This window comes from Saccopteryx bilineata, chromosome 2, assembly GCF_036850765.1.
Source record: "Saccopteryx bilineata isolate mSacBil1 chromosome 2, mSacBil1_pri_phased_curated, whole genome shotgun sequence".
In the NCBI taxonomy this organism is placed as follows: domain Eukaryota; kingdom Metazoa; phylum Chordata; class Mammalia; order Chiroptera; family Emballonuridae; genus Saccopteryx; species Saccopteryx bilineata.
The window spans coordinates 14607216-14632234 of NC_089491.1; the positions used below are offsets into that span (position 1 = coordinate 14607216).

Consider the following 25019-nt stretch of genomic DNA (forward strand, 5'->3'; position numbering starts at 1 on the left):
GCAGATGGGTGCTTCTCCTGTATGCCCTGACCAGGAATCGAACCTGGGACTTCCAGACACCAGGCCAATGCTCTACCACTGAGTTAACTGGCCAGGGCCAAATTCTTGGTTTTCTTTATTGTGTCATTTTATAGACAAAGATATTTCCTCTCATTCTAATATGTCACTTTCGTAGAATCACCCCCCAGAATATTCTTTTCAAACCAACAATCTGCCTAAGTTTAAATTTTTCATTTAAAGTGAGTCATGTATTTCCATGACACAAAACCCATGAATGCATGTAATAACATGTTCAAACTTTTTCAAGAGGAAGAGCTTCTCTTCGACTTCTTCGAATAGTGACTTACATCCCCATAATCTAACATCTCATCGTTGGATGAATGCATTTAAACAAAAAGATCATAAAATTAAATTCAAGCTTTTCTCTTTCCTCCCTTAGCTTGTGGAAGGGGTGGATCAACTATTAGCTGATTACCAAATCGAAGATGGACATGTTATTCTGCAACTGAATTCAGTAAGGTCCACCTCCCATCATTATTTATTTACTATTACTACTCAAAGTGTATGAGCTAAAATATTATCAGTCTTTCTCTCCCATAATTCTCTTAAACCTTGAATTGCCAAACAGATTCCTTCCAATGAGTTCATTTGTGTTCGATTTCGGATAGTTGAACTTTTTCAAGTTGGGTTTCTGAATCCTGCTACTTTCACGGTGTATGAATACCACAGACCAGGTAACCAATTCTACTTTGTAATTTCTTCAGAGAACTACTTTGTATTCATTACAGAACCTTTAGAAATCCACTAGAGGCCTATACGGTTTATATATTGCCTCTTCCAGGCCACACTCATCACAAAAGCCCTAAATTGCACATAAAAACTCCAACCTGACTTTGAGCAAATCGTTTCACTGTTCTGGTCCTCAGTTTTTTCATTTTTTTTATATCTGGATTAGCTTGATCACAGCTTTTAAATTCTTTGCCTCAAGTTTATCTTTGGTGCACATTTTCAGTATTCGTTGCACCTCTCCTTTATAGAGAAGCCCACTTAGTCTACAACTTCTTCAATCCTCATACAGTCAACTTCTACTTCATCTCTAGTCTCATCACATTTTGAAGAGAGCTCTATTAGAGCAGTTGTCCCGTTCACGTTGCCTTGTAGTTATCTGTTTGCATGTCTTTCTCACCAATCCCAGGCAGAATGTTTTCATCTATTGTGTCCCTAGTATCTAAACCAGGGGTTGCAAACCTATGGCTCGCAAGCCATCTGGCTCACAGACAAATCTTTAATAAAAAAAATAATAGCGTTAAAAATATAAAACATTCTCATGTATTACAATCCATTCATTTCCTACCGTTCATGTTCATGGTTGCGGGTGCTGGAGCCAATCACAGCTGTCCTCCGGGACAACACCAAATTTTTATTGGATAATGTGTAAAAAAACGTACACAGGTTGTTGTATGGCTCTCATGGAATTACATATTTTAAAATATGTGGCATTTATGGCTCTCTCAGCCAAAAAGTTTCCCAGCCCCTGATCTAAACAGTGTCAGGTACATAATGTGTATTGATAAATGTTGCATGAATGACCCACATTTGATCACTCAGCCACTTCTGAGAATATTTAAGTATTGGCAAGCTCTCTGGTTCACAAGACAGATGACTCTACTTTGGACAGTTTTACTTCTTAGAAAATTCTTAGAATGAACCAAGCTCTGACACCTGTTCATTCTAGTTTTAACTTCTGTTCACATAGAACATACTTAGTCCCTCTTCCCCTTGAGAGATTCAGGTGTCCCCAAACTACGGCCCACAGGCCACATGCAGTCCCCTGAGGCCATTTATCCGGCCACCACCGCACTTCCGGAAGGGGCACCTCTTTCATTGGTGGTCAGTGAGAGGAGCACTGTATGTGGCGGCCCTCCAATGGTCTGAGGGACAGTGAACTGGCTCCCTGTGTAAAAAGTTTGGGGACCCCTAGATTAAATACATACATAAACACACACACACTCCTTTTCTTCTCCAACTTAGACAATTACAATTCTTTTAATAGACTCTCATATAATATAATTTGTTTTCTTTCATTCATGGAAGCACCAAATATTTTCATTCTGAGAAACGAATATTGAACAGTAAAATTTCAAGCACAGAAGGGAAGATCATTTTAGGGATAGAGAGACCCATGCCAGGACAAGCAATTCAAAATTTAATCTCCATGGGCCTTACCTACTAAAAGAAGGTTTGGAATAGGTGATCTTTAAGACCCTATGGGTGAGATTCATGGAGTGGTAAATGTGTTGTGCATTGACCCAGTCCTCTCTCCTCACCATGCTTTCATTGCCACAGATAAAAAGTGCACCATGTTTTATAGCACGTCCAATAGCCAACTTGAAAAAGTCTGTGAAGGAGCAACGTGCAAATGTGTAGAAGGTAAATGTCATTTTTTTTTTGAAGGTAAATGTCATTTAACATGTTTAGGCTGGGACTAATCTGGGGGAAACTGCTTGACAAACTCGTATCTCAGAAGTAAAAATGTAATCTCAGCTGATTGAAACCTGATTCCTTGAGCACAGAAAAGCTACTTCTTAATAGCTCCTTAACAACCTGATATTTTCTACCATACGGAGGTGGAGACACACCATCTGGATGGTTGGTTGGTGACTATCAGCAGGATAACGTGTGTGAAGTTTTTACTTTTCACCTGGTCTTTCTCATATAATACCACAACCTAAGAGAAGAGAAGCTCCTCTTTCTTTTCCCCTGTCCCTCCCAGTTAGTGAATTCTCCATTCAGTTCTTTATAAATCCAAGGCAGCCTTCTTGGCCAAGAAAAAAGACCCAAAACTCACAGATGATCAAATAACTCCATGAGAGTCTGGATTGGTTTGGTTTTATTTTGTTTTTCCAAATCCTTAATATCTACACATTTCATAGGTACTTGTTGCACCATTTAATAGCTATAAATCAGTGAAGTTATCACTTTGTTCCTTCAAGGGACTTTTGATTATATTTAAAATGGGAAATTTGGCCTGACCAGGCGGTGGTGCAGTGGATAGAGTGTCGGACTGGGATGCGGAGGACCCAGGTTCAAGACCCCGAGGTCGCCAGCTTGAGCGCGGGCTCATCTGGTTGGAGCGAAAAGCCCACCTGCTTGAACCCAGGGTCGCTGGCTCCAGCAAGGAGTTGCTTGGTCTGCTGAAGGTCCGTGGTCAAGGCACATATGAGAAAGCAATCAATGAATAACTAAGGTGTCGCAATGTGCAACGAAAAGCTAATGATTGATGCTTCTCATCTCTCTCCGTTCTTGTCTGTCTGTCCCTGTCTATCCCTCTCTCTGACTCACTGTCTCTGTAAAATGGGAAATTTGCCTTCATTCTTCAATGGAACCACATATATATATTTCTGAAAAGCTGAATGTGGAGTAATTATCAATTCTAAGAATGAGTCTCATGTTCAAGATTTTGTTTTTGTTTGTTTTATTTTGTTTTTGCTTTACATAATGTTTCACTTTATGGAAGAGGAGAAAATAGACAAGTTTTAAGAATCTGGTATTTATAAAATTATATTAGATTGTCTCGGGGTTCATGGGTACTATATTTATTCCCATAGAGAGTGTCAGCTTCCTTACATTGACCTACTGTTTTCCTCAAAATCTAGCTGACTGTGGACAAATGCAGCCAGAACTGGATCTGACAATCTCTGCAGGTACTAGAAAAAACACGGCATGTAAACCAGAGATAGCATATGGTAAGTTCAAAAATTCAATATATAGTTTCATTAAGCATGATACTTTATAAATACGTTATCAGTTAAAAGATCAATAACTTTATATAGTGATTATATGGATACAACCGTTCATGTATTCCTTTGAAGAAAAATGCCATCAGTTTTCACCAATAACATACAAAGCTATTTATCTTTCAGCAAGAAACATGATTTCCATTAAAATGATGGAAGTGATGTGCACACCTAGCCAAGACACTTAACTCCAATAGATTCCACTGAATTAAAGATGCTAGAACATATTCAAAGAGAATTTTTGAGAAGCCACAAAGGTATAAGATTTCACTACTTACTGAATCCTTCCAGTCGCTGGAACAGAGGCAGAGACAAAGGAGGTTTGGGGCTTGTTCTTTTTTCAGTTTTTTTTTAAATCTCTTCAAAGATAAGGTAAACATATCAATACTAAATAATTTTTAATATGTGTAGAATTTCAGTCATGTTTGAGACTCTCCGTTTCAAAGGAGCATCTCCTGGTTGTCCGGAGCTTAGCGCTAAATTAAATGCTAAGTACAGTTGTGGTCTTATCTCAAGTTCCTCATAGAATTAGCTCCTTTATTTCTATCCATTTCTATCCAGCTCCCAGTGTTTATTTCTGGATTTTTTTTTTAAGAGAGAGAGAGAGAGCATATTTTACACTATTTCAAATCTTTTCTTGATAAGTGATAGGGCATTATTTATAAATAAAAAATCAGTACAGTTGATTTGGCACTGTGTGTTTCCTGACTGATTTCATATAGTTTCTCATTGGAATTCTATAAGACACTTTTAAAGTAACAGAGGATCATCCCTATTTTACCAGTGAGGAAACCATGGCTCAGGGAAATGAAATAATTTGCTCAAAGCTGTGCAGGAAGTAAGTAGTAGAACAAGGAAGCATCTGGTCCCCAGCATGATTCCTACTATATTACACTCAATTCTCTTAGTAGAAATGCAGCCATCACAATGAATTTTGTGTGGTTTATAGTCTTTCTTTCCTTCTAATTTATCTTGATTAAAAAAAAAAGACAGCTAAAAAGTGGCCCAACTCAGCCAACACCCAGTATAGTTTTTAATATACATTGAGACCTGCAGAAAATACTTTATTGTTTTAGCTAACAAAAATTTCATTAAGGCCCTGGCTAGTTGTCTCAGCGGTAGAGTGTTGGCCCTGGCGTGTGGAAGTCCCGGGTTCGGATTCCCGGTCAGGGTACCCATCTGCTTCTCCACCCTTCCCCCTTTCCTTCCTCTCTTTCTCTTCCCCTCCTGCAGCCAAGGCTCCATTGGAGCAAAGTTGGCCCAGGTGCTGAGGATGGCTCTGTGGCCTCCGCCTCAGGCACTAGAATGGCTTTGGTTGCAACGGAACAATGCCCCAGATGGGCCAAGCATCACCCCCTGGTGGGCATGCTGGGTGGATCCTGGTTGGGCGCATTCGGGAGTCTGTCTGACTGTGCCTCCCTGCTTCTGACTTAGGAAAATAATAATAATTTTTTTTCCATTAAATTATTTCTTCCTTCCATTTTAGAACTACTTAAACTCTTAAATATCACAGAGAATAAATGCAATCTGGATTTAGTTTATTAAAAAAAAAGAAAGAAAGAAAAACTTTGGATTTTCAGGGGTTTTCCTGGAATAACAGAATAGAAACAAAATAAAATAGTTTCCCCTTTCCACCTATGCCCACAGTAGGTACATTTTGCGTATCCACCATAAAGATTTATGAATCTGAAATTCAGGACAGTTTATATCTATTTTAAGCCACTAATTTACACAGCCTTTGTTTTGCCACAGTGCATTATTCATTCATCCGTTATGTCTTTTCTTTTTTTTTTTTTTTTTTTTTTTTCATTTTTCTGAAGCTGGAAACAGGGAGAGACAGCCAGACAGACTCCCGCATGCGCCCGACCGGGATCCACCCGGCACGCCCACCAGGGGCGACGCTCTGCCCATCCTGGGCGTCGCCATGTTGCGACCAGAGCCACTCTAGCGCCTGGGGCAGAGGCCACAGAGCCATCCCCAGCGCCCGGGCCATCCCTGCTCCAACGGAGCCTTGGCTGCGGGAGGGGAAGAGAGAGACAGAGAGGGAAAGCACGGCGGAGGGGTGGAGAAGCAAATGGGCGCTTCTCCTGTGTGCCCTGGCCGGAATTGAACCCGGGTCCTCCGCACGCTAGGCCGACGCTCTACCGCTGAGCCAACCGGCCAGGGCCCGTTATGTCTTTTCTTAAAAGTAATAAACTAAATCCAGATTGCACTTATATTCTGTGTTAAAAAAATAGGTTTCTGTAATTTTTGTCTTTTACATGCTCATTTTGCTTTGCATTTTTATCCATTTGTGTTTGATTTTTCAAGAGTGAGAGCTTATGCATAGTACTGTACCAATTTGCCCTACACTTTAATACTTTACAATAAATGATTCTTAATTCTATAAAAGATAAAAAAAAATAGGTTTCTGTTATCTAGCTAGCTAGCCTGGATCTCAAAAATGGGATAAAACTTGTAGGTCATTCAACCCTATTAAAAGCAAAAATAAAAGGGTCTTTTCTCAGGCCACATGGAAAGGATAGGTCCCTTCAAGCTGGTCGTTCCAGAACTGAGGTCAAACACACCGTGAATTAAACACTGATGCCTGAATGAAGAGGAACAGCATTGAGAGTGGCTCATGCCAGAGAGTTGCCAATCCAAGCAACGATGAGACAGAAAACAGAATCCTATCAAAGATCAGAGCCATTGGAGGTATCTGAGGAGTCTTAGCAAGAGAACAAGGAGGCTCACAAGGCAGGCCTGAATGATATGTGGTCGTGCAGAGGAGGAAATGGCTCTTCAGTGTGCCCTATGGGCATAACTCCACTAATCTTACAGGATCAGAATCTGAACTTTATATCCAACAAAGTCTCATTTTGTTTGCTTTGTGTGCTTCTGTCTTTGAACTTAATATTGTTCTTAAGCTAGTCAGCCAGTTTTGTAACAGTGACCGGGGCTAATGATTCTAAGTAGAAGGAATCGTTCAAGTGATGATCAGTAGAATCAGGCAGAGTATTTGGGAAGGCTTCTTAGAAGAAATAAGGTTTACCTCAGGGTGCCCTTAAGAGCTTGGCATGCTTCATTTCTCATTTGTTTGACAAACTCTGGCTTCTATTGGACATGGCATTAGTGGTTTTTAACATGAACTGTTGTTGTTTTCTTTTTTATCAGCTTATAAAGTTAAAATCACATCCTTCACTGAAGAAAATGTTTTTGTCAGATACACTGCAACTCTTCTGGATATCTACAGAGCTGGTGAGAATTCACTCATTCATTTTTCCACTCAACAAATATTTAATACTTAGTATATGCCAGGAACTTTATTAGACACAGAGGATACAATTTGAATAACACAGCCAGAGTTAAAGAGTATAACTCTTATTTAGGGAGATACATTTTTAAAGAAAGGAAATGGACAAATAAACAATTATTTTAAAAACTGTCCTATTTGTAAAGTATGTTAAGAAATTTTTGTATACTTTGTTCTCTCTCCATTCTGGGTGTTCATTTTTCATATATGTAAATTTTAAATTTGCATAAGTATCAAAACACCACACACTTAATGTACAGAAGAATTGCTGCACACAGACAATAAACCAAAATAAAAACAAAGCTATTTAGAATCAAAGGCAACTATGTACTTCAAGGATAAATTGGTGCATCTCCTAAACACAGAGCACTTAGAGTAGGTGAGGATTTAAATAATAAAAAGATCAATAATTGTTGAAGCTGAGGTTAATTAACTGTCCTCTCTTGACATTTTCCATAACAAAAGGTTTTAAAAAATAATGGTCAGTCCCACTGCTAACCATGACAGTGGCTGAATTGGCAAATAGTGCTGACACTCGTTTATATGTTGCTGCAACAGGAAGTCATGTATCAATGGTCACCGGAAAAGCCTAAGAGAATTAGCTTGAAGTAATGTGTGTACACTAGAATTGTATTGTTAATTAAAGTTGATCATTTACACAGTTACTATTATATAATATTTGCCAGCATGTTCAGAAGTTTTTCAGGATTTAGTAATTAGGATGACTCTGCCAGAGTTTAATAACTAACTAGAGATCAGTCCTGAGGAGACAGAGGTGTGGAGTGATACATTGTAGTAGAAATGCAAGTATAATGGGAGTAAAAGGAAGACAGATATTTATGAGAAAGCGCATCAGGGAGTGTTTACTGATTACTCTGAGACTTGAAGGCTTGTTTCAAGATGGGTAGAAATTCAACAGGCCAACATGGGAAGGAATGCATTCCAGGCAGGGAGCCAGCTTCTTGGTTAGATCTGAATTCTTTGGGAATCCCAAAATTATCCTCCTTAAAATTTTCCAAGTCTTTTACAAAGCTTCCCATTGCCAGCTACCAACTACTTTTTAATTTTGCTATGCAACATATGGAAGTTAATATCGTTCAGGTATAGAAAGGTTCTTTTAAATCCTGGTTCTATAAGATAATGATAACAAGCAAATATTTAGTGCTTACTGTATATATAGTTCTAAGCACTTTTCATGTATCAATCCATTTAAGCCTATAACAGTTCTTCTACAAGGTAGGTTTTATTGTCATGCCCATTTTTCAGATGAGTGGGCATAAACTCATTTGTCCAGGGCCACACAGCCAGGAAGTGGTAGAGCTGGGGTGTAACCCAGCACCCCCGTCTCAAGCCTTATAACCGCATGGACATTGTTGCTGTCCAATAGCCATTAGCCTCTCAGTATAAATTTATACCCACTAATAAATAGCCACGAGGGACTGGAATGTTTAAGAGTTTATCATTGTGACACTGCAACATGACCATGTTAACTTTACTTACATGTTTCTCAGGCGACGCTGCTGCTGAGAAAGACTCTGAGATCACCTTCATTAAGAAGGCAACCTGTGTTAATGCTGACCTGCAGAAAGGAAGACAGTATTTAATTATGGGTAAAGAAGCTCTTCAGATAAAATACCATTACAGCATCAGGTACGTCTTGATATTTTGGAGTCTCTGATCTTCCCTCCAAAATTGAGTGTAATTTATTTTTAAATACACTACACATTTCTTATGTGCCCTGCTGTTAATCAACAAACCATAGGAGCATAAATGCAATAATATGAGTTTAAAGCAAAGAACTATTTAAAGCCATCAAGGCAGCTGAGGACTTGTCGACGGACCAGCCAAGTGCCTGGGTCTGAAGGGTGCTCATCCGAACCCTAGACCGCATGTGCTCCCTCCGTTAGTTCTCACACTATCCTGTTTGTGAAGAGAAAAATGTTTAAAAATGCATTTTATTATCTGTAACATCCACCGGGTACAAGAACAAACGTCGGAGACTTTCAGGAGTTAAGATGTTACCTTATAGCCCAGTTTAACCTGCGCAGGGGCAAATTCCCGAGGTGTCCAGAGACACTGTGCTCACAAGGAGCTGCAGATGGGAATCGCACCTAGCGCTCACAGCTAAATCTTTTTATAAGCTAAGCAAGCAAGCCTAATACAGAAGCAGATGTGGCGGTAACCTATTTGCTAAGGGGGCTGCACATAGCATAGCCACAGGGGCTGGGGTCTAGCTCATTGGCGAATTCCAAACCTAAACTTCTGATAAGGGTCTTTTAACCAATAGAATGCAAACGTTTGTCTCTTTTTCCTTTTTTCTTTTTCTCTCTCTCAGCCTCCCAGAGTCCCTATCTGTCTCTGCTTCTTGAACGACCTTGGGCATGTTATTCCTAACAGTACAGGAGCAGGACCTGCCTGTAACTCTTAAGTTCCCTGTTCCATTAGTGCCCTGCTTATTTTCTGATCTTCTCTTGGTCCTTACATTATCCTTTTTAAGAAAACTGACATTGAAACAGATGCTGTTCCTGCCTTTAACTGCGGGAGGCCCGAGCAGCTTCACGACCACCAGGGGCCCGTGGACCTGCCCACGGGGAGGCTGGCCCGGAAGAGTTTGGCAGACAGCCTGACCCCTGAGGACCTGGACAGCCTGAGCTCAGTCGCAGGTGGCTCGCCTCTATTCTTGGCCATCATCACAAACGCTTCGTTTTCATTTGTTCTTGGCAGGTACATCTACCCTCTAGATTCCTCCACCTGGATTGAATATTGGCCTACAGACAAAGCCTGTTCATCATGTGAAGCATTTGTAGCTAATTTAGATGAGTTTGCTGAAGACATCTTTTTCAATGGCTGCGAAAATGCCTAAAAAGTTCATCTGTGTACAGTTTTCACTACCGACTCCTGTTGAAGTTTCTTTCTTTCTTCCTTTTTTTTTTTTTTTTTTTATAAACGTTCACAGCTGGTCTTATTTGGAAAGCTCACTTAGAATTAGTGGCACTTGCTTTTATTAGAGAATGATTTTAAGAGCTATAACTTTCTGAAATAACATGGCCTTGGGGGACATGGAGACAGATACTCATTCCAAGGTTATTGGACACCAGAAGCAATAAATTGGAACATCTCCCAAAACCTACCACTCAAGAATGTTTGCTAGGAACAAAAGAATAGCCCATTGAAATGTAGTATCTTATAAAAATATGGCCTTTGCTTAAAAGAAAATACCAAGGAACAGAGAACTGATCATTAAAACCTGGCTTTGCTTTCAAAATGTGTGAAAAAGCGGAAAAGCATGTTATTTTATGCTAGGTCAGCTGCACTCACACAGACAGGCAGTTTGAGAGAGAAGACAGCAGTCGAGACCTGAGAAGGCCTAACCTCAGAGCCCTCAGCAAACTGAGAAGGGAGGACCATTTGTCCTTGCCCCACCCCTTCTGTTGCCCTCACCGTACCCCCTGGGGGGTCCCTCTATCCCCTGCCCCTCTCTCCCAGCACATATTCATTTCCCATGAACTCGCTCCGGCCAGTAATTGCTCTCCTGGAAGGCAGGTCCCAGCGCCACAACCTGGTGAAAAGAAACTGTAGGAATCAGGAGACCTTTGTTCCAGCCCCAACTAGGCATCTGAGTCTCAGTTTGGGCTTTTATAAAAGAGGATTTAGAACCAGAGGTTCATTTTTAAGTGACATTTTGTAGCACATTAGAGTTATATTGTATATTCCCATTTAATGTCTCAAGCATCTTAATGAGGTACAGGAATCATTATTTATCCCCATTTTACAGATGAGGAGATGGAGGCTCAGAAAGAGAAAGTGGTTTTTTTTCCCAGCCTAGTTGGGGCAGAGTTGGTGATCAGAAGTCAAGGCTCTCTCAGTGAGGCCTCACTGGACTGCCACCCTGCTTGTCAGGTTTCACTTGCTAAGGCTCAGGCAAGGTGATGTCGGAGTGTCTTCACTGCGAGTAGTTTTACCAGCCCCACTGAGATACTGCAAGGAAACATGCAGATGAACTCTGGATATAACAGTAACAGTGACTGAAGGCATTCCCTTTTTGAAAAATCTGCATGTTACCAGTTAGATAAAACTACAGGAAGCCCTGCACTGTGCCTTGTAAGTTATACTAAAATTTTCCACTTCCAGGAACTAAGGATTTATTTTTGTTAATGTCAAAGCTCACATTGTAGGAACTTTCTTGGCGAAAAGAACCAATGTGTCCAACTCCCTGCCAACGAAGGGTTAGGGTTCCCCCAGTGTAGGTCTGAAGTGTCTCCTGTCACCTTCTTGGTGCTGCGGGGTAGAGGGGACCACAGGTGCTGCAGGGGGACCAGAGTTTCTGGACTGTTGGGCTGCCTTCTCCCTGAGCACTACGGCCAATCGGTTGGGCCACAGTGGCCGAATTCACCCACAATGCAGCTGAGCTTTCAAACATCTAAGAAGGCCTTTGTGCGTTAGTCTTGCGCTCTTTAGAAACCCACCAGCTCCTCTTCAGCTAATCCCTATGCATTTAAACATACTTCCTCAGTGATATTTTTGTGTCCCTCCAAACAGTCTGGGGCCCTTACTCAACCCTGCACTTCTGTTCCAAGGCACCTGCAGTTATTTACTTAATCATATATATTGTTCAGAGTACACTGTGAACTCCAGGTGGGTAAAGTATGGGTTCATTCTATTCACCTCTATCTCCTGCACCTGGCTCAATGCCAAAAACATGATAGGGATTCAGTAAGTGTTTGTGGACATCAGAAGACATCATTTCTAGTTTGGGTTTTGCCCATGGCAGGGATTTGGGCAAAACCCAAATCTTCATCTCTTTAGTGGCCAATAAAACAAGGGGGTTGAATACTCTAATCTCTCTTTTATTTGTAGCTTTAAGGAGGTATTTTATAATCTTATGTTGTGAAACAGAAAATTAAACTACGTGGCATGTAAGCATCCAAATATTGGGTATGGGTTTCCTTTCTTTTTTTTTTTTTTTAATTGAATTTTATTGGGGTGACATTGGTCAACATAATTATACAGTGCCCAATGCTACAATGTATCTCTGTGCACCGTATTGTGTGTTCACCCCCCAAGCCCAGTCTTTGTCCATCACCATTTACCCTCCCCCACCCTCCCCGCCCCCTCCTCGCCCCACCCCCTGGAGATGTGAAGGGAGCTCAGAGAAATGAGTGACTGAGTGAGCTGGAGGAGCTCTGGAGGGTTCCTGAGAAAGATGGTTGGGATCTGGGTAGGGAAAGACAGGAGGATCTTTGTGGCTAAAGGGAAAAGCATACGGCAGGCTTCTACTGGGGATAAGGAGGACGATTTCGATTAGCGGTTCTCAACCTGTGGGTCACGACCCCTCGACCCACAGGTTGAGAACCGCTGATTTAGATGGTACAGAGGAACACTGCTCGTTTTAATAGCTCTATGTTTATTTTAACATGTGTAGATGGTTCCGACTGTACAATAGTTTGACTTATGAGTTTTCAAGTCTACAATGATGCAAAACTGATACTCATTAAGTAGAAAACATACTCCGGCCTGACCAGGCAGTGGCACAGTGGATAGAGCATCGGACTGGGATGCGGAGGACCCAGGTTCAAGACTCTGAGGTCACCAGCTTGAGCGTGGGCTCATATGGTTTGAGCAAAGCTCACCAGCTTGGACCCAAGGTCGCTAGTTCGAGCAAGGGGTTACTCGGTCTGCTGTAGCTCCCCGGTCAAGGCACATATGAGAAAGCAATCAATGAACAACTAAGGTGTCACAACGAAAAACTGATGATTGATGCTTCTCATCTCTCTGTTCCTGTCTGTCCCTATCTATCCCTCTCTCTGACTCTCTCTCTCTCTCTCCATGTAAAAAAAAAAAGAGAAAAGATAAAGAAAACATACTGCGAAGATTGATTTTTTTTCCCCAGGTAAAATACTTTCTCATGATGCTAGACAGCATCAGTGAGCCGCAGCTCTCTCGGCCAAGTGATCACACAAGTAAACAACTGATACTATACAATGCACTGCATTGTCAGTTTTTGAGATATTGTGTTCTGAGCACGGTTAAGATAGGCTAGGCTAAGGAAGCCAAGATTTTCAATAGGTTAGGTATATTAAATGCATTTTCAACTTAGGATATTTTTAACTTATGATGGGTTTATTGAGACATAACACCATCATAAGTTGAGGAGCATCTGTATTATAAAAAATATAAGTAGCACATAAAAGCCCAGATATACCATTATATTTTAAAATAAATTTGTCAAAAAAATAAGTCTATTTAAATAAAAGTTTTAAGTAAATAAAAGTATGGGTTGTTCTTAAGGCAAAAGTCATGAGGTTGGCATGCACATGACTGGAGGTGAGGAAACAGCTTTATGAAAACATGTGGACCTGACAGTGTCCCGGGTTAAGACAGGCAGCCTCACTCCGTATCTCTCAGTGAGGGGTCCTGAGCCAGGCAGCCTCATTCTCCAGCCCCTGTGATGCTAATTTACTCAGCAACATCCAGCAGATGCACATTGATTGGTAATTGTAGGCCAGATCCAATTCTAGGGGCTTGGTTCCTAGGTCATTGCCCTTGTGGAACTTAGATTCCAGCTGAAGGAACATGGAATAAACAGGAAAGATAGTAATTGGGGGATTGTCCTTGAATGTTCGATGGTGGTAAGAGCCATGGGAAAAAGAAAAAGTAGAGTAGAGTAGGGAGATTGGGAGTGGTCAGGAGAGGGGTTCCATTTTAAATAGGGGGGTCAGGTCAGGGTGGGCGTCAATGAGAGGTGAGATGCAAGCAAAGACATGAGGCAGCGAGAGAGCGAGCCGTGCGGCTCTCTAAGGGACAAGTGTTCCAGGCAGAGGGAGCATCTGGGACCCAGGCTGACAGCAGGAGCATGTCTGATGTGTTAAAGGAAAAGCCAGGTGGAGAGTGAGTAAAGGGGAAGCTAGGTAAGATGAGGTCAGAGAGGCTACAAGGACCAGATTATGCAGGTCATGGAAGGAGTGTTGACTTTGCTCAGAGGGAAGGGGCAGGCATTGTAAGGTTTTGAATAGAGGAGCAACAGAGTCTGTTTTACCTTTCAAAAGAATTACTTTGGGCCTGGCCGGTTGGCTCAGCGGTAGAGCATGGGCCTAGCGCGCGGGGGACCCGGGTTTGATTCCAGGCCAGGGCACATAGGAGGAGCGCCCATTTGCTTCTCCACATACCCCCCTCCTTCCTCTCTGTCTCTCTCTTCCCCTCCCGCAGCCAAGGCTCCATTGGAGCAGAGATGGCCCGGGCGCTGGGGATGGCTCCTTGGCCTCTGCCCCAGATGCTAGAGTGGCTCTGGTCACGGCAGCGCGACGCCCCGGAGGGGCAGAGCATCGCCCCCTGGTGGGTAGAGCGTCGCCCCCTGGTGGGTGTGCCGGGTGGATCGCGGTTGGGCGCATGCGGGAGTCTGACTGTCTCTCCCCGTTTCCAGCTTCGGAAAAATACAAAAAAAAAAAAAGGAATTACTTTGTAAAAAAAAAAAAAAAAAAGGGATTACTTTAACTGCTACATTGAAAATAAAGCCAGGGTAGTAGTAGAGAGACCAGTCAGGAGGTTACTGTAGTAAGCCAGACAAGAAAGGATGGTGGCCCTGGCTGGTTGGCTCAGTGGTGGAGCGTCGGCCTGGTGTGCAGGAGTCCTGGGTTCGATTCCTGGCCAGGGCACACAGGAGAGGCACCCATCTGCTTCTCCACCCCTCCTCCTCTCCTTCCTCTCTGTCTCTCCCCCTCTCGCAGCCAAGGCTCCATTGGAGCAAAGTTTGCCTGGGCGCTGAGGATGGCTCTGTGGCCTCTGCCTCAGGCACTATAATGGTTCTGGTTGCAACAGAGCGATGCCCCAGATAGGCAGAGCATCGCCCCCTGGTGGGCGTGCCGGGTGGATCCCGGTCGGGCGCATGGGGGAGTCTGTCTGACTGCCTCCCCGTTTCCAACTTCAGAAAAATACAAAAAAGAAAAGAAAAAAAAAGGATGGTAATTGAACAGTTGAGTTTATTGACTCCTCAATGAAAGAGCACACACACCATGGAAACCATGAGCTTCTCAGTTAAAGGGTATTAGAAAGGACTTATTATAGCGTTTGGGTTTGTGATGGATTATGTTAGGGAGGGTTCAAGAAAGTGGGGCTTTGCTCTGGATTGGATGCTGTGAGGAAGCAGGGCTAATCCTATAAATATCTGAATTCTTACCTAACCAGAAGGAAAAGAAGTAGCAGTCACTCACATTAGATAGGAAAGGAAGATTTGGTCATTTTGTGGTTTGGATTATGTTCTTATTTTATTCTCTTCTCTAACATGATTATGGAGAAGTCTTTTTTTTTTTTTCCTGGTGTTGGAGTTGTGTGACGTCAGACACAGAGAACACCACAGCCTGGCTCTGAGTGTCAGTCCAGCTTCTAGGAACATCAAGATCCTGCCCCCAGTCTAGCTCCCAGCTGCAGAGGGCTGCTCTTCCTTTTCACAGACCTTTTTCCTAGAAAGTGCACCTGTACACACAATGCACAAACTGGGATCGTATTTCAGAGGCTGCAGTGAAAGCCCATGCATGACCTCATGACTGAAAACCCCTGCCTGCAGAGCTGCAGGAAGTTAGCTGCCAGATCTGGGAGGTTCTCAGAGACACAAAGCAACTCTGGGTCGTGTTTCCAGGGGCTGACCCTACTGAAAACAGATAGATTCTGCACATTTCATGTGTTGCCAGGGAGGTGATCTTTAACTCTGATTGGGAGATTAAAGTATTCCTTCAGGCCTCTAAATCAGAAAGAAAGCAAGAAAGAGTAAGAGTAGGAAGACAGAAAGAAATGAAGGAGAGAGGGTGGAGAAGAGAAGAAGGAAGGGGAAAATGGAGAAAGGGAGAGGGTTTTGTCTGAAGACGAGATGAGAACTCCATTTCTAAGAACCTCTGGACCCTTCTCAGCTGGCAGGGTCCCCAACCTGACAGACATTTTGGCAGAAATGGACCCATTCCTTGGAACACAGAGTTCACTGTTTCCATCATTATAATCAGATATGCGTGTATTACATCCACAGTCATAAATTATATAACCCTAAAACGTCCAAACAAGGAAGGATCTAGAGGTCATTTCATCCAGTTTCTTCAGTTTCACCTCAGGAAACTGGCCAAGAGGAGCAGCTTGCCTGTGGTCTCAGTGCTGTTCGGGGCAAGGGCTGGGATACCAGCCCAAGACCTCTGACAGCCCAGTGTGCGTTCCACCATGCAGACGAGTGGAAGTTACAGAGAAGTCAATTTGCCTTCCTGTAAAGAAGGATTTTCTTATGGCTAGAGCCATTCAAAGATAGAATAGGCCCCCTAAAAGGGACCATGATCCTGTCACTACCTTCTTCCAGAAATGTTGTAGGAGCCATTCAAGGTGAGAGGTTGGCCTTGATGATGTCTAGTGTCCCTTCAGCTCTGAGAGGCCATTAACTGATCACGTGTATAAAATGATGAGCACAATACCTGGTGTGATCAATGTAACTTGTGGTTGTTAATACATATCCCTGGCACACCATAAGTGATGGATTCAAAGTTTCCTACCTGGCATCATGCTGACTGCACTTCATGGAGTATCCTGTCAGGATGTCACGCCACTCTGAGATGGCTGTCACCATCCTTACTTTTAGGAAGGAAGCAGCCGAGGCCCCAGGGGGTTAAGTTGCATACCTTCACAAGAAGTAGGGCATCTTTTGGGCTCTATGGCCCATGATCCTAGCCTCTGAGGTGTATGGCCTTCTCAAATACTGGCAGGGTAGTAACTGTCATTGTGTAATGTTGGCAAAGATTCTGCCTCTTTGGGCTTCAGTGGCCTCCCTTCCCAAGAAGTGTGTTTCATTACACGTTCTCTAAGCTGTCTCCCACACTAGGCAACAGGTGAGGCCGAGGGAGGCTGATGAGGGCTCGGGGTGCAGGGAACTGAGGCAGTGGGAACACTAGCATTGGTGAAGAAAAATGAAGGAAATAGATTTGCAAATTGTATATTAAAATCATGTTCTGCCTTGATACAACACAATTTTCAGAACTCAAAGGATAGGTCCCTTCCACCCCTTCAAAGAACCTGGATTTGCCAGTAGAGTTGATGTTTTTTCCTGTGTGAACCTCCTGTGAGAATCAAAATACTGAAGTTTAAAGACCCCCTAGAGATCATCTAATCAACCCCTCCCCTACTGCACAGATGAGGAGATAGGCTGGGAGGAAGCAGGGACTCTCCAAGGGTCCCACAGGGAAATCAGGGCTAGAAGCCGAGGGCCCAGGCTCCTGATTCCTCGTGTTAGTGCCTGGTGTCTCCTCCCCCAGCTGGGCCGAATGGCCAAGCAGAGGAGAGAGCCCCAGGTGGGGTCCAGGGCTAACATTCTTGCAGATAAGATGAGAGAAACCTGAACTGTCCTTGAAACAGGGTTTTTTGTTTGGCTAGAGTTTTGGTTATTGGGTGTGTGAGTGTGTTTTCTGTTGGGGGTAGGAAATTAAAACCAAGACTGAACTCTAATTCTCTGAGCACAGAGCATGAGAAAGGAGATAGATATACCCAGAGTAGAAGGAAAAGGAGGAAGGAGGTCCCCTGGGTCTGGGGGGCCCTGGGGTACGGTTAGTCATCATTCCTTCTGTCTTGCCATCTCCTCTCACCTCTAATAGCAAAAGGCCAAGCTGTGGCCTGTTCCTCAGTCAATGCTGAGTGTGAAATTAAAACGGCCCCTTGGTTTGATTACAGTGTGTATGAGAGAGAGAGAGAGAGAGAGAGAGAGAGAGAGAGAGGTGTTATTACCATGGGGAAATGATATGGTGAAGAGTAAGAACTCACCCCATTTGTGACCTGGGGAAAGTTCCTGAACCTCGTCGAGCCTTTCAGTTTGCCCCTTTCTACGGTAAGGTAGCATTCTCTGCCTGGAAGGGTGGTAAGGGTTAGCAACAATGCTGTGTGCCCACCGAGTGGCAGCCAGTCCAGCCAGCTGGCTGTGAGATCACTAACTCTCACAGCTCTCAGGGCCTCGGTTCTCTCTTTTGGAAATGAGGTAATATTTTCTCCTGGCTCAGCTTATAGAGTTGTTGCAGAATGAAATAAGATCAAACAAATAAAAGAACTTTTAAACCGTAGAATTTTAAACAAATATGGAAATAGCATTAATAATCAAAAGCATCTTTGTGCTAAGATACCACAGGCAGAGACCTTCTGATGTGCTCTTCAAAGACTGGGAAAGGGTCCACTACCTTAGAGAGCAATTTTCCCCCATGTCTCAGATTTCCCTGTTAGAGCTTCATTTCATTGGTCCCAGAGGCTGTCAGTCATAAAACCAACTTCACAAAGTGCAGTCAGTCTCTGACCAGCAACAACTCCACCCCTGAGAAGCTGTTAGAAATGCATCAGGTCTCACTTCATACCTATTGAATCAGAAACTCTGGGAGTAGAGCCTCAAGAAATCTGTATTTTAAACGGATCTCAAGGAAGACCATAGGCGCATTAAAGTTTAAATTTGTTTTTTAAGTAATTTTTAATTTTTTATTCACAGTTGACGTACAATATTATATTAGTTTCAGGTGCACAACCCAGGGATTAGACATTTACATAACTTATGAAGTGACCCCCCTGACAAATCTGGTGCCCATCTAACACCTCCCATAGTTATTACAATGTTATTGACTGTATTCCCTAGGCTGCACGCAATGGGTGGAAAAGGTGAAGGGGTATAAGAAGTGCAAATTGGTAATTACAGAATAGGCATGGGTGTGTAAAGAAGTATCGGTTTGGCACTTGTGCAAATGCAAAGTGTGATTCTGTAGGTCTGGGGTGACCCAAGACCGCATCTCCCTGGTGATTCCTAAGGTGCGGGTTTGGGACCGGAGAAGGTTATAGCGTGCTCTAGAAAGTCAGGGATTCCTGCTTGAAAGAAGGCAGCCCCTGAACAACCAGGACTTTGGTTGAGAGTAATGGTGCTCAAGGCTTTTTAGGAATGGGTGGTAGAAAAGGCTAAGGAATTCTGAGAACAAGAGAAGCACAAGACAACAAACAGAAAAAGGTCTTAAGAAAAAAGAGGAGGTAGGAAGGTGCCAAAGGAAAAGCAGGCTGTCTCTGCAGAATGTGCCCAGGGCAGGTCTAGACACGAATTAATCCATTTACTCACTAAGATTCATCTATGTGTTAAGCACTGTTCTTTATTATTTATATTCATCAACAAAAGCTACAAAACAACCCAGTGAGATTGGTACTATTAGACCCATTTTATAGAAGAGCACACTGAGGAACAGAGAGCTGAGGTGATTTGCCCAAGGTCACTCCGCCAGTAAGTGGTGCAGCCGGATTTAGAACTCAGGCAGTCTGACTCATTAGCACTAGACTGTTCTGTCTCAAATACAGTCTTTGTCCTCAGGAAGTTTACCATCCAGTGAGATATATGGGCTAGGGCTACAGGCTAACACTTGGTTGATGCATTATTCTGAACACCTTACATGCATTTACTTCTTTAGCTTTTGTAGCAATTCTAAGAGACAGGCAGGGGCAGTGCCGAATGGGCCTATCTGTATGCAGAACTATGTAAGACAGGTCTCTCTCTATTCCTGGAGGCTTATGGCAAAGGTGCTTGAATCACCAAATGTTCCAAACTCCATGTCCTGAGCAGAAAAGCTCCAATTCAGAAATGCCCTCTGCAAAGGGGCTTTGGGGTCCAAGCCCCAATTTGTGTCTCCAGCTTCCACCCCCTCACCACTTCCTCTTCTGACCTCCATGATGGTGCACTGCATTAGAATAGTAGTGCACCATCACCTGGTTGTTCAGAGTAGGTGCACCTGTCAGCTCTTTCACTCATCCTGGCTCCTATACCAGACCCAAGTTCAGGCCGCAGATGGGTCCCCCTGTGTGTGCTGCCCCAAGCAGGCCTGTGAGGCCAGGCTGTTGCCTGTCCTGACAGGCAGTGGAATGAGGGACCTGCTAGGTAGGTTGGTCTCTTCTGCTGCTGCTGCTGCTGCTGCTGAGCCCCCTCAGCCACCCGGGACAGCAGCCCTGACCTGCCACCCTCTCTTCTGCCCCATGCCTTCCTTCCTTCCCCCACAAAGCAGAAATCATTGCCTTGGCACTTGGGATGCAAAAACTTGCCTAACAAATGAAAACTGATCTTACGTCCTTGCAAAGCAATTTGACAATACCTTTCAAGAGCCAAAGTATGTTTATATCCCTTGATCCAGTTGGATTATCCTTCTCCTGTTGGATTATTTATATAAAGTAGATTTCCCAAAAGGGAAAAAGATCTTTGTATACAAAGATCTTTTGTGCAGGATTAATTATTCATTCACTAAATATTTATTGAGTTCCTCCTATGTGCCAAACACAGCTCTAGATGGTATAACCAAGATAAACAAGTCCCTGCCTTCCTGGGGATTATGTGATAATTGGGAAGAAAGACAATAAATACCCACATAAATGAGAAAAGTAATATATTTACTAAATTCTCTGCAGAAAATGAAAGGTCTGTGATAGAGAAGTGGGTGGCTGCTATAGATAGGGTGGCCAGAGATCTTTCAAATGTCACTAAATAACATGACAGTTAAACTGAGAGTCTCATGACAAGAAAGGGCGTCCTTACGAAAGCCCATAGACTGCATTCCAGAAAGGGAAGCCCCTGGTCCAGGGAGCTGCGAGAAGGCTGATGAGGCTGCATCAGGCAAAGCAAGTAATGGGAAATGAGGTCAGATGCACGGGAGACACCAGATCAATAGGATTTTGCAAGCACGGGTGAGATGCTTGAATTTTATTCAGTAGCGAGTACCAAGCAAAGGTGTGAGGACGGACCGTAAATGAGAAAGGGGCAGGGAGACCAGTTAGGAATGGTTGCAGCTGTCCTGGTGAAAAGTGATGGTATCTTGAAAACTAGGGTGGTAAAAAAGCAGGTGAAGAGAAATGAATGGACTCAGGGTGTTTTTGCAGGCAGGACCGAAGGGTTTGCTGAAGGTATCAGTATGGAAGTGATGAAGGCAGAGGGATCAAGTGTTGCTCATGGATTCTCGGCTGGAGCTACCACGGGTACCATTCATACAGTTGGGGAAGACAGGAGAAGGTGAAAATCTGGGGAAGATGTTATGGGATGAACAGTGTCCCCTCAAAAGATATGTTGAAATCCTAACCCCTAGCACCCCAGAATGTGACCTTATTTGGAAATAGGTTTTTGCAGGTGTAATTAGTCAATGTAAGATGAGGTCATACTGGAGTAGGTAGGGTGGGTCTTTACTTCAATGTGACTGGTATCAATATAAAAATTTATGAGGGAAATTTGGACACGGAGACAGAGGCACACAGAAAGGTGAACTCCATGTGAAGACACAGACACTCAAGGGAAGCCAGCCATGTGAAGGTGGGCAGAGACTGGAGTGGTGTGCTTACAAGTCAGGGGGTGCCAAGGGCTTGTGACCCCTCAGCAGAAGCTACAAGAGAGGGATGGAAAAGACTCCCCTCAGGGCCCTCAGAAGAAACCTGCATTTCAGACTGCAATCTCTAGATCTGTCAGAGAATAATTTCTTTTGTTTGAAGCCACCCAGTTTGTGGTCCTTTGCTATGACAGCCTCAGGCATCTAATAGAGAAGAGAATAAGGATTTCTGTGGGGGCCTCGTTATGTTTGAGGAATCTTTAGACATCCATGAGGCGAGATCAAGTAGCAATTAGATATATGAGTCTAGAATTATGTTATATTGTAAAGTAATGCGCTGTACTTTATTGAAGTACTTTATGTGATACATTAAAAAATGACATAAAAGTGCCTGACCAGGAGGTGGCGCAGTGGATGGAGCTTCGGACTGGGATGCAGAAGACCCGGGTTCAAGACCCCGAGGTCGCCAGCTTGAGTGCGGGCTCCTCTGGTTTGAGGAAAAGCCCACCAGCTTGAACCCAAGGTCGCTGGCTCCAGCAAGGGGTTCCTCGGTCTGCTGAAGGCCGCAGTCAAGGCACGTATGAGAAAGCAATCAATGAACAACTAAGGTGTAACTGTGCAACGAAAAACTAACGATTGATACTTCTCGTCTCTCCTTTCCTGTCTGTCTGTCCCTGTCTATCCCTCTCTCTGTAAAAAAAAAGTGATCGCCTTAAAAGGGAGAAATCGTTACATAAATATGGTACACACAAAGTTGCTGTGAAGATTAAATGTGAGAAAATTTGTTAGCCTAGCTAGCACATAGCAGGTGCTCAATAAAATTCCTTCTGCTCCTTCTCCCAACATCTCTCCGCGTCCCAGCTTCCTTGCCTATTACATGTGGTGGGGATTATATGATAAAGTTCCGAAGCCTCTGCCATCTGCCACACACAGAGGCCCTGGGGAGGGCAGAAGGCCTTTCTCTGCCGTGCCTGAACTCTAGAAGCTATTTCTTCTTTTATTATTTTTATTTTTTTTCAAATAAAAAAAAATCACAAAACCTGGCACACACTTGGCATGAGCCTACATCCCCCAACCTCTGCCCTCCAACCACCATCTGACTCAGTTTCCCCATCTGTAAAGCAGTTGAGTCTGAAAGGGGTTCCCACCTTCCCTCCCCTGCAACTGCCCACTACGTTGAGAAGATGGTGCCCAGCAGAGGGCGCTCTGAGTACCACCTCCAGGCCAAGGCCCCAGGGATAAGGCATCAGGCCAAGGAAAATTCTAGTGGAAAAAATTAAGAAAGGATCCAGGTTTATGAGTCCCAGACTTTGAAAAACAAAACTGCTGAGCTGTCTCCTGAGTTAGGGAAAAAGAACACCACAGCCGTCTTGAGATTTCCAGGAAACAATTTGTGAAGGCTTTGGGCAAGGCTGGCCCCAGGATTTGGAGAGGCCCAGCTGGGTCTGATGCCTTAGGAGGTGGTGGTGGGGACGGGACAGGGGTGTGCCTGTGGGAACGTGAGTGTCCAGGTGTCCTTGGGCATAGTGAAGTTTACGTGCCCCTGTGAGGGTTTATGTGTGCCTATGCGCAACCCCACAAATATTTATTGAGCACCTTCTATGCTCCACTGGGCACAGTGCTAGGGGCTAGGGGTGCAACAGCAAACACAAGTCTCTGAACTCATAGCACTGAGTTAGTGAGGGAAGCAAATGAGCAGGCAATTCAGTTCAGAGTGCCACGTCTGGGAGGCCATTTGGGCGGCGCTTCAGAACACTGGCTTTGTGGCCGGCCGGCCTGGCATGCGAGTCCAGCCACTAGCTCTGTCACCCTGGAGAACTCCCAGCGTTCAGTCTCCCAAGCTGGAAAATGAAAATGCCGCCATGGCATCCTAGGAGATAACCTGTGTGTAAATGTTCAGTGAATGGGTCTGCACCTGGATAAACACAGACAATGTGCGAAGTGCAGATGAGCTGCATAAGGGGCATTAGCTCATGTGCTTAGGTCGTGAGTATGACAAGGCAGGCACTATGAGAGGTCACACATACTGACCTGCAGACACAGTGTGTGAGGATGTTTGGTGTGAGGGTTTGGGGAGGTTCCTTTTTTTTCTTTTAGCTTGCAGAGTGTTCTAAAAATTAAGACATTTCACATAAAGACTCCAGATTTCCAGTTTCTCCTGAAACCTTGGAGGATCTGGATGTCCTGCAAGCAGTTGCATGTGTGTGCCTGCATGCCACGGTCTCTGCTTCCCCTCGATGCGTCCTTCCCAGGAGCACCCTCTCTCCTGGCCAGCCTCCAGGCCTGTCCTTGGAGGACTTCCAAGGTGGCTCGGGAGGGCTCATGTGCAGACATGTTCTCTGTGAAGGGAGAAGCAGGACCAGGCGGGAGCTGGTGCCAGGTCCCCGGCCTCCCCGCGCAGCTCCAGTTTCAGCAATCGGGGGGCCAGGGGGAGCTGTGGGCTCTGCCCCAGGCTCTCTGGCCCTGCGGCTGGACACTGGCGACAGAAGATGGTAACCAAGAATGGCAGCTAGACAGAACGGCTTTTTTTGTCCATCAGAATTTACATTTTAAACTTCCTCGTTTATAGCTCCAAAATGATTAAGGCAGTGATCTCCCCAGGAAGTGTTGCTAGCTGTGTATACTATGGTTCTTTTAAAAGTGGACAAATTGACTCATGGTAGAAGATAAAAAATGGTTTTTTTAAATGCATTTTGGGAACCCACAGATGCTAAAGGTAGGAATGATCTTTTTCTGGGTCCTCTTAATATGGCAAATAAGTCCCTCCTAATAGGTATTTACTCTGCCCCCCCCCCCACTGAGCCTCCACCTCCAGTGTACAAGATGTAGGCTCGGCACAGGGTGCCTCAAACACAAACATGCCCTCTTGTGCAGAGGCATCCTAGGAAAAGTGACTGCAGGAACAAGAAAGGACAGAGTATTACTGAGACATTTTGGGACACAAGGACACCAGAACTTAGAGGAAGAGGCCTCTGGGTTTCTGACTTACTGTGCAAGCTCCTACCCCTCTCTGGCCCCAATTCCCCTTTTGTAAGAGGAGGTCAAACGGAACTAGCAAATAGCAACCCTACCCTCCCAGCCCTTCCCGCCCCCAGCGTGGTCATTCTTGGAGGGAGCGCAGGCTGTCGCTTGGTTCTCAGCCTCTTACTCCCCACCCCACATTCTTGCTTCCAAGTCTTGGCTTGTGCTGGGAATTCATCTGGCTTGAGCTCTGAAAAAAAAAAAAAAAAAAAAAACACCCGAGGAGGTTTTTCACATTGCTTTTTCTTGAGAAAAAATAAATGTCTAGAGTCCCAAAAGACCAGGCATCTAGTAGAAGCTTCCAGCATCTGCTATCAAGATTCCTGGTCCAGGTGAGGAGAACAGTTCCTCAGCAGCTGGGAGAGTTGGACTGCTTCCACAGCACCCGGGTGTGAATGGTGACCGTGTTCCCTGAAGGGTCCCTCTGAGGTCACTCTCCCACTTTGCAGATGGGGAAAGTGCCACACCACAATGGGAGGGACTTTCTCCCCAGTCCAGCAGTCAATAGCAGAGGCAGATGTCCTGACTCCCCAGTAAGAGCTCTCCGCACTGCCTGACTTTTCTCTTTCAGGCTGAGTC

General features: G+C 44.2%; 1 protein-coding gene across 1 annotated transcript in view; it reads left to right on the forward strand.

The window, feature by feature from the left end:
- C5 (complement C5) overlaps positions 1 to 12018 on the forward strand; it is a 122780-nt gene extending 110762 nt beyond the window's left edge. Inside the window, exons 35-41 of the mRNA XM_066256371.1 lie at positions 440 to 514; positions 629 to 734; positions 2347 to 2430; positions 3657 to 3746; positions 6951 to 7034; positions 8601 to 8739; positions 9814 to 12018. Of these exons, the coding sequence (XP_066112468.1) occupies positions 440 to 514; positions 629 to 734; positions 2347 to 2430; positions 3657 to 3746; positions 6951 to 7034; positions 8601 to 8739; positions 9814 to 9952 (717 nt within the window). The 3' untranslated portion in view covers positions 9953 to 12018. The remainder of the gene's footprint in view (positions 1 to 439; positions 515 to 628; positions 735 to 2346; positions 2431 to 3656; positions 3747 to 6950; positions 7035 to 8600; positions 8740 to 9813) is intronic.
- The last annotated feature ends 13001 nt before the right edge of the window (positions 12019 to 25019 follow it).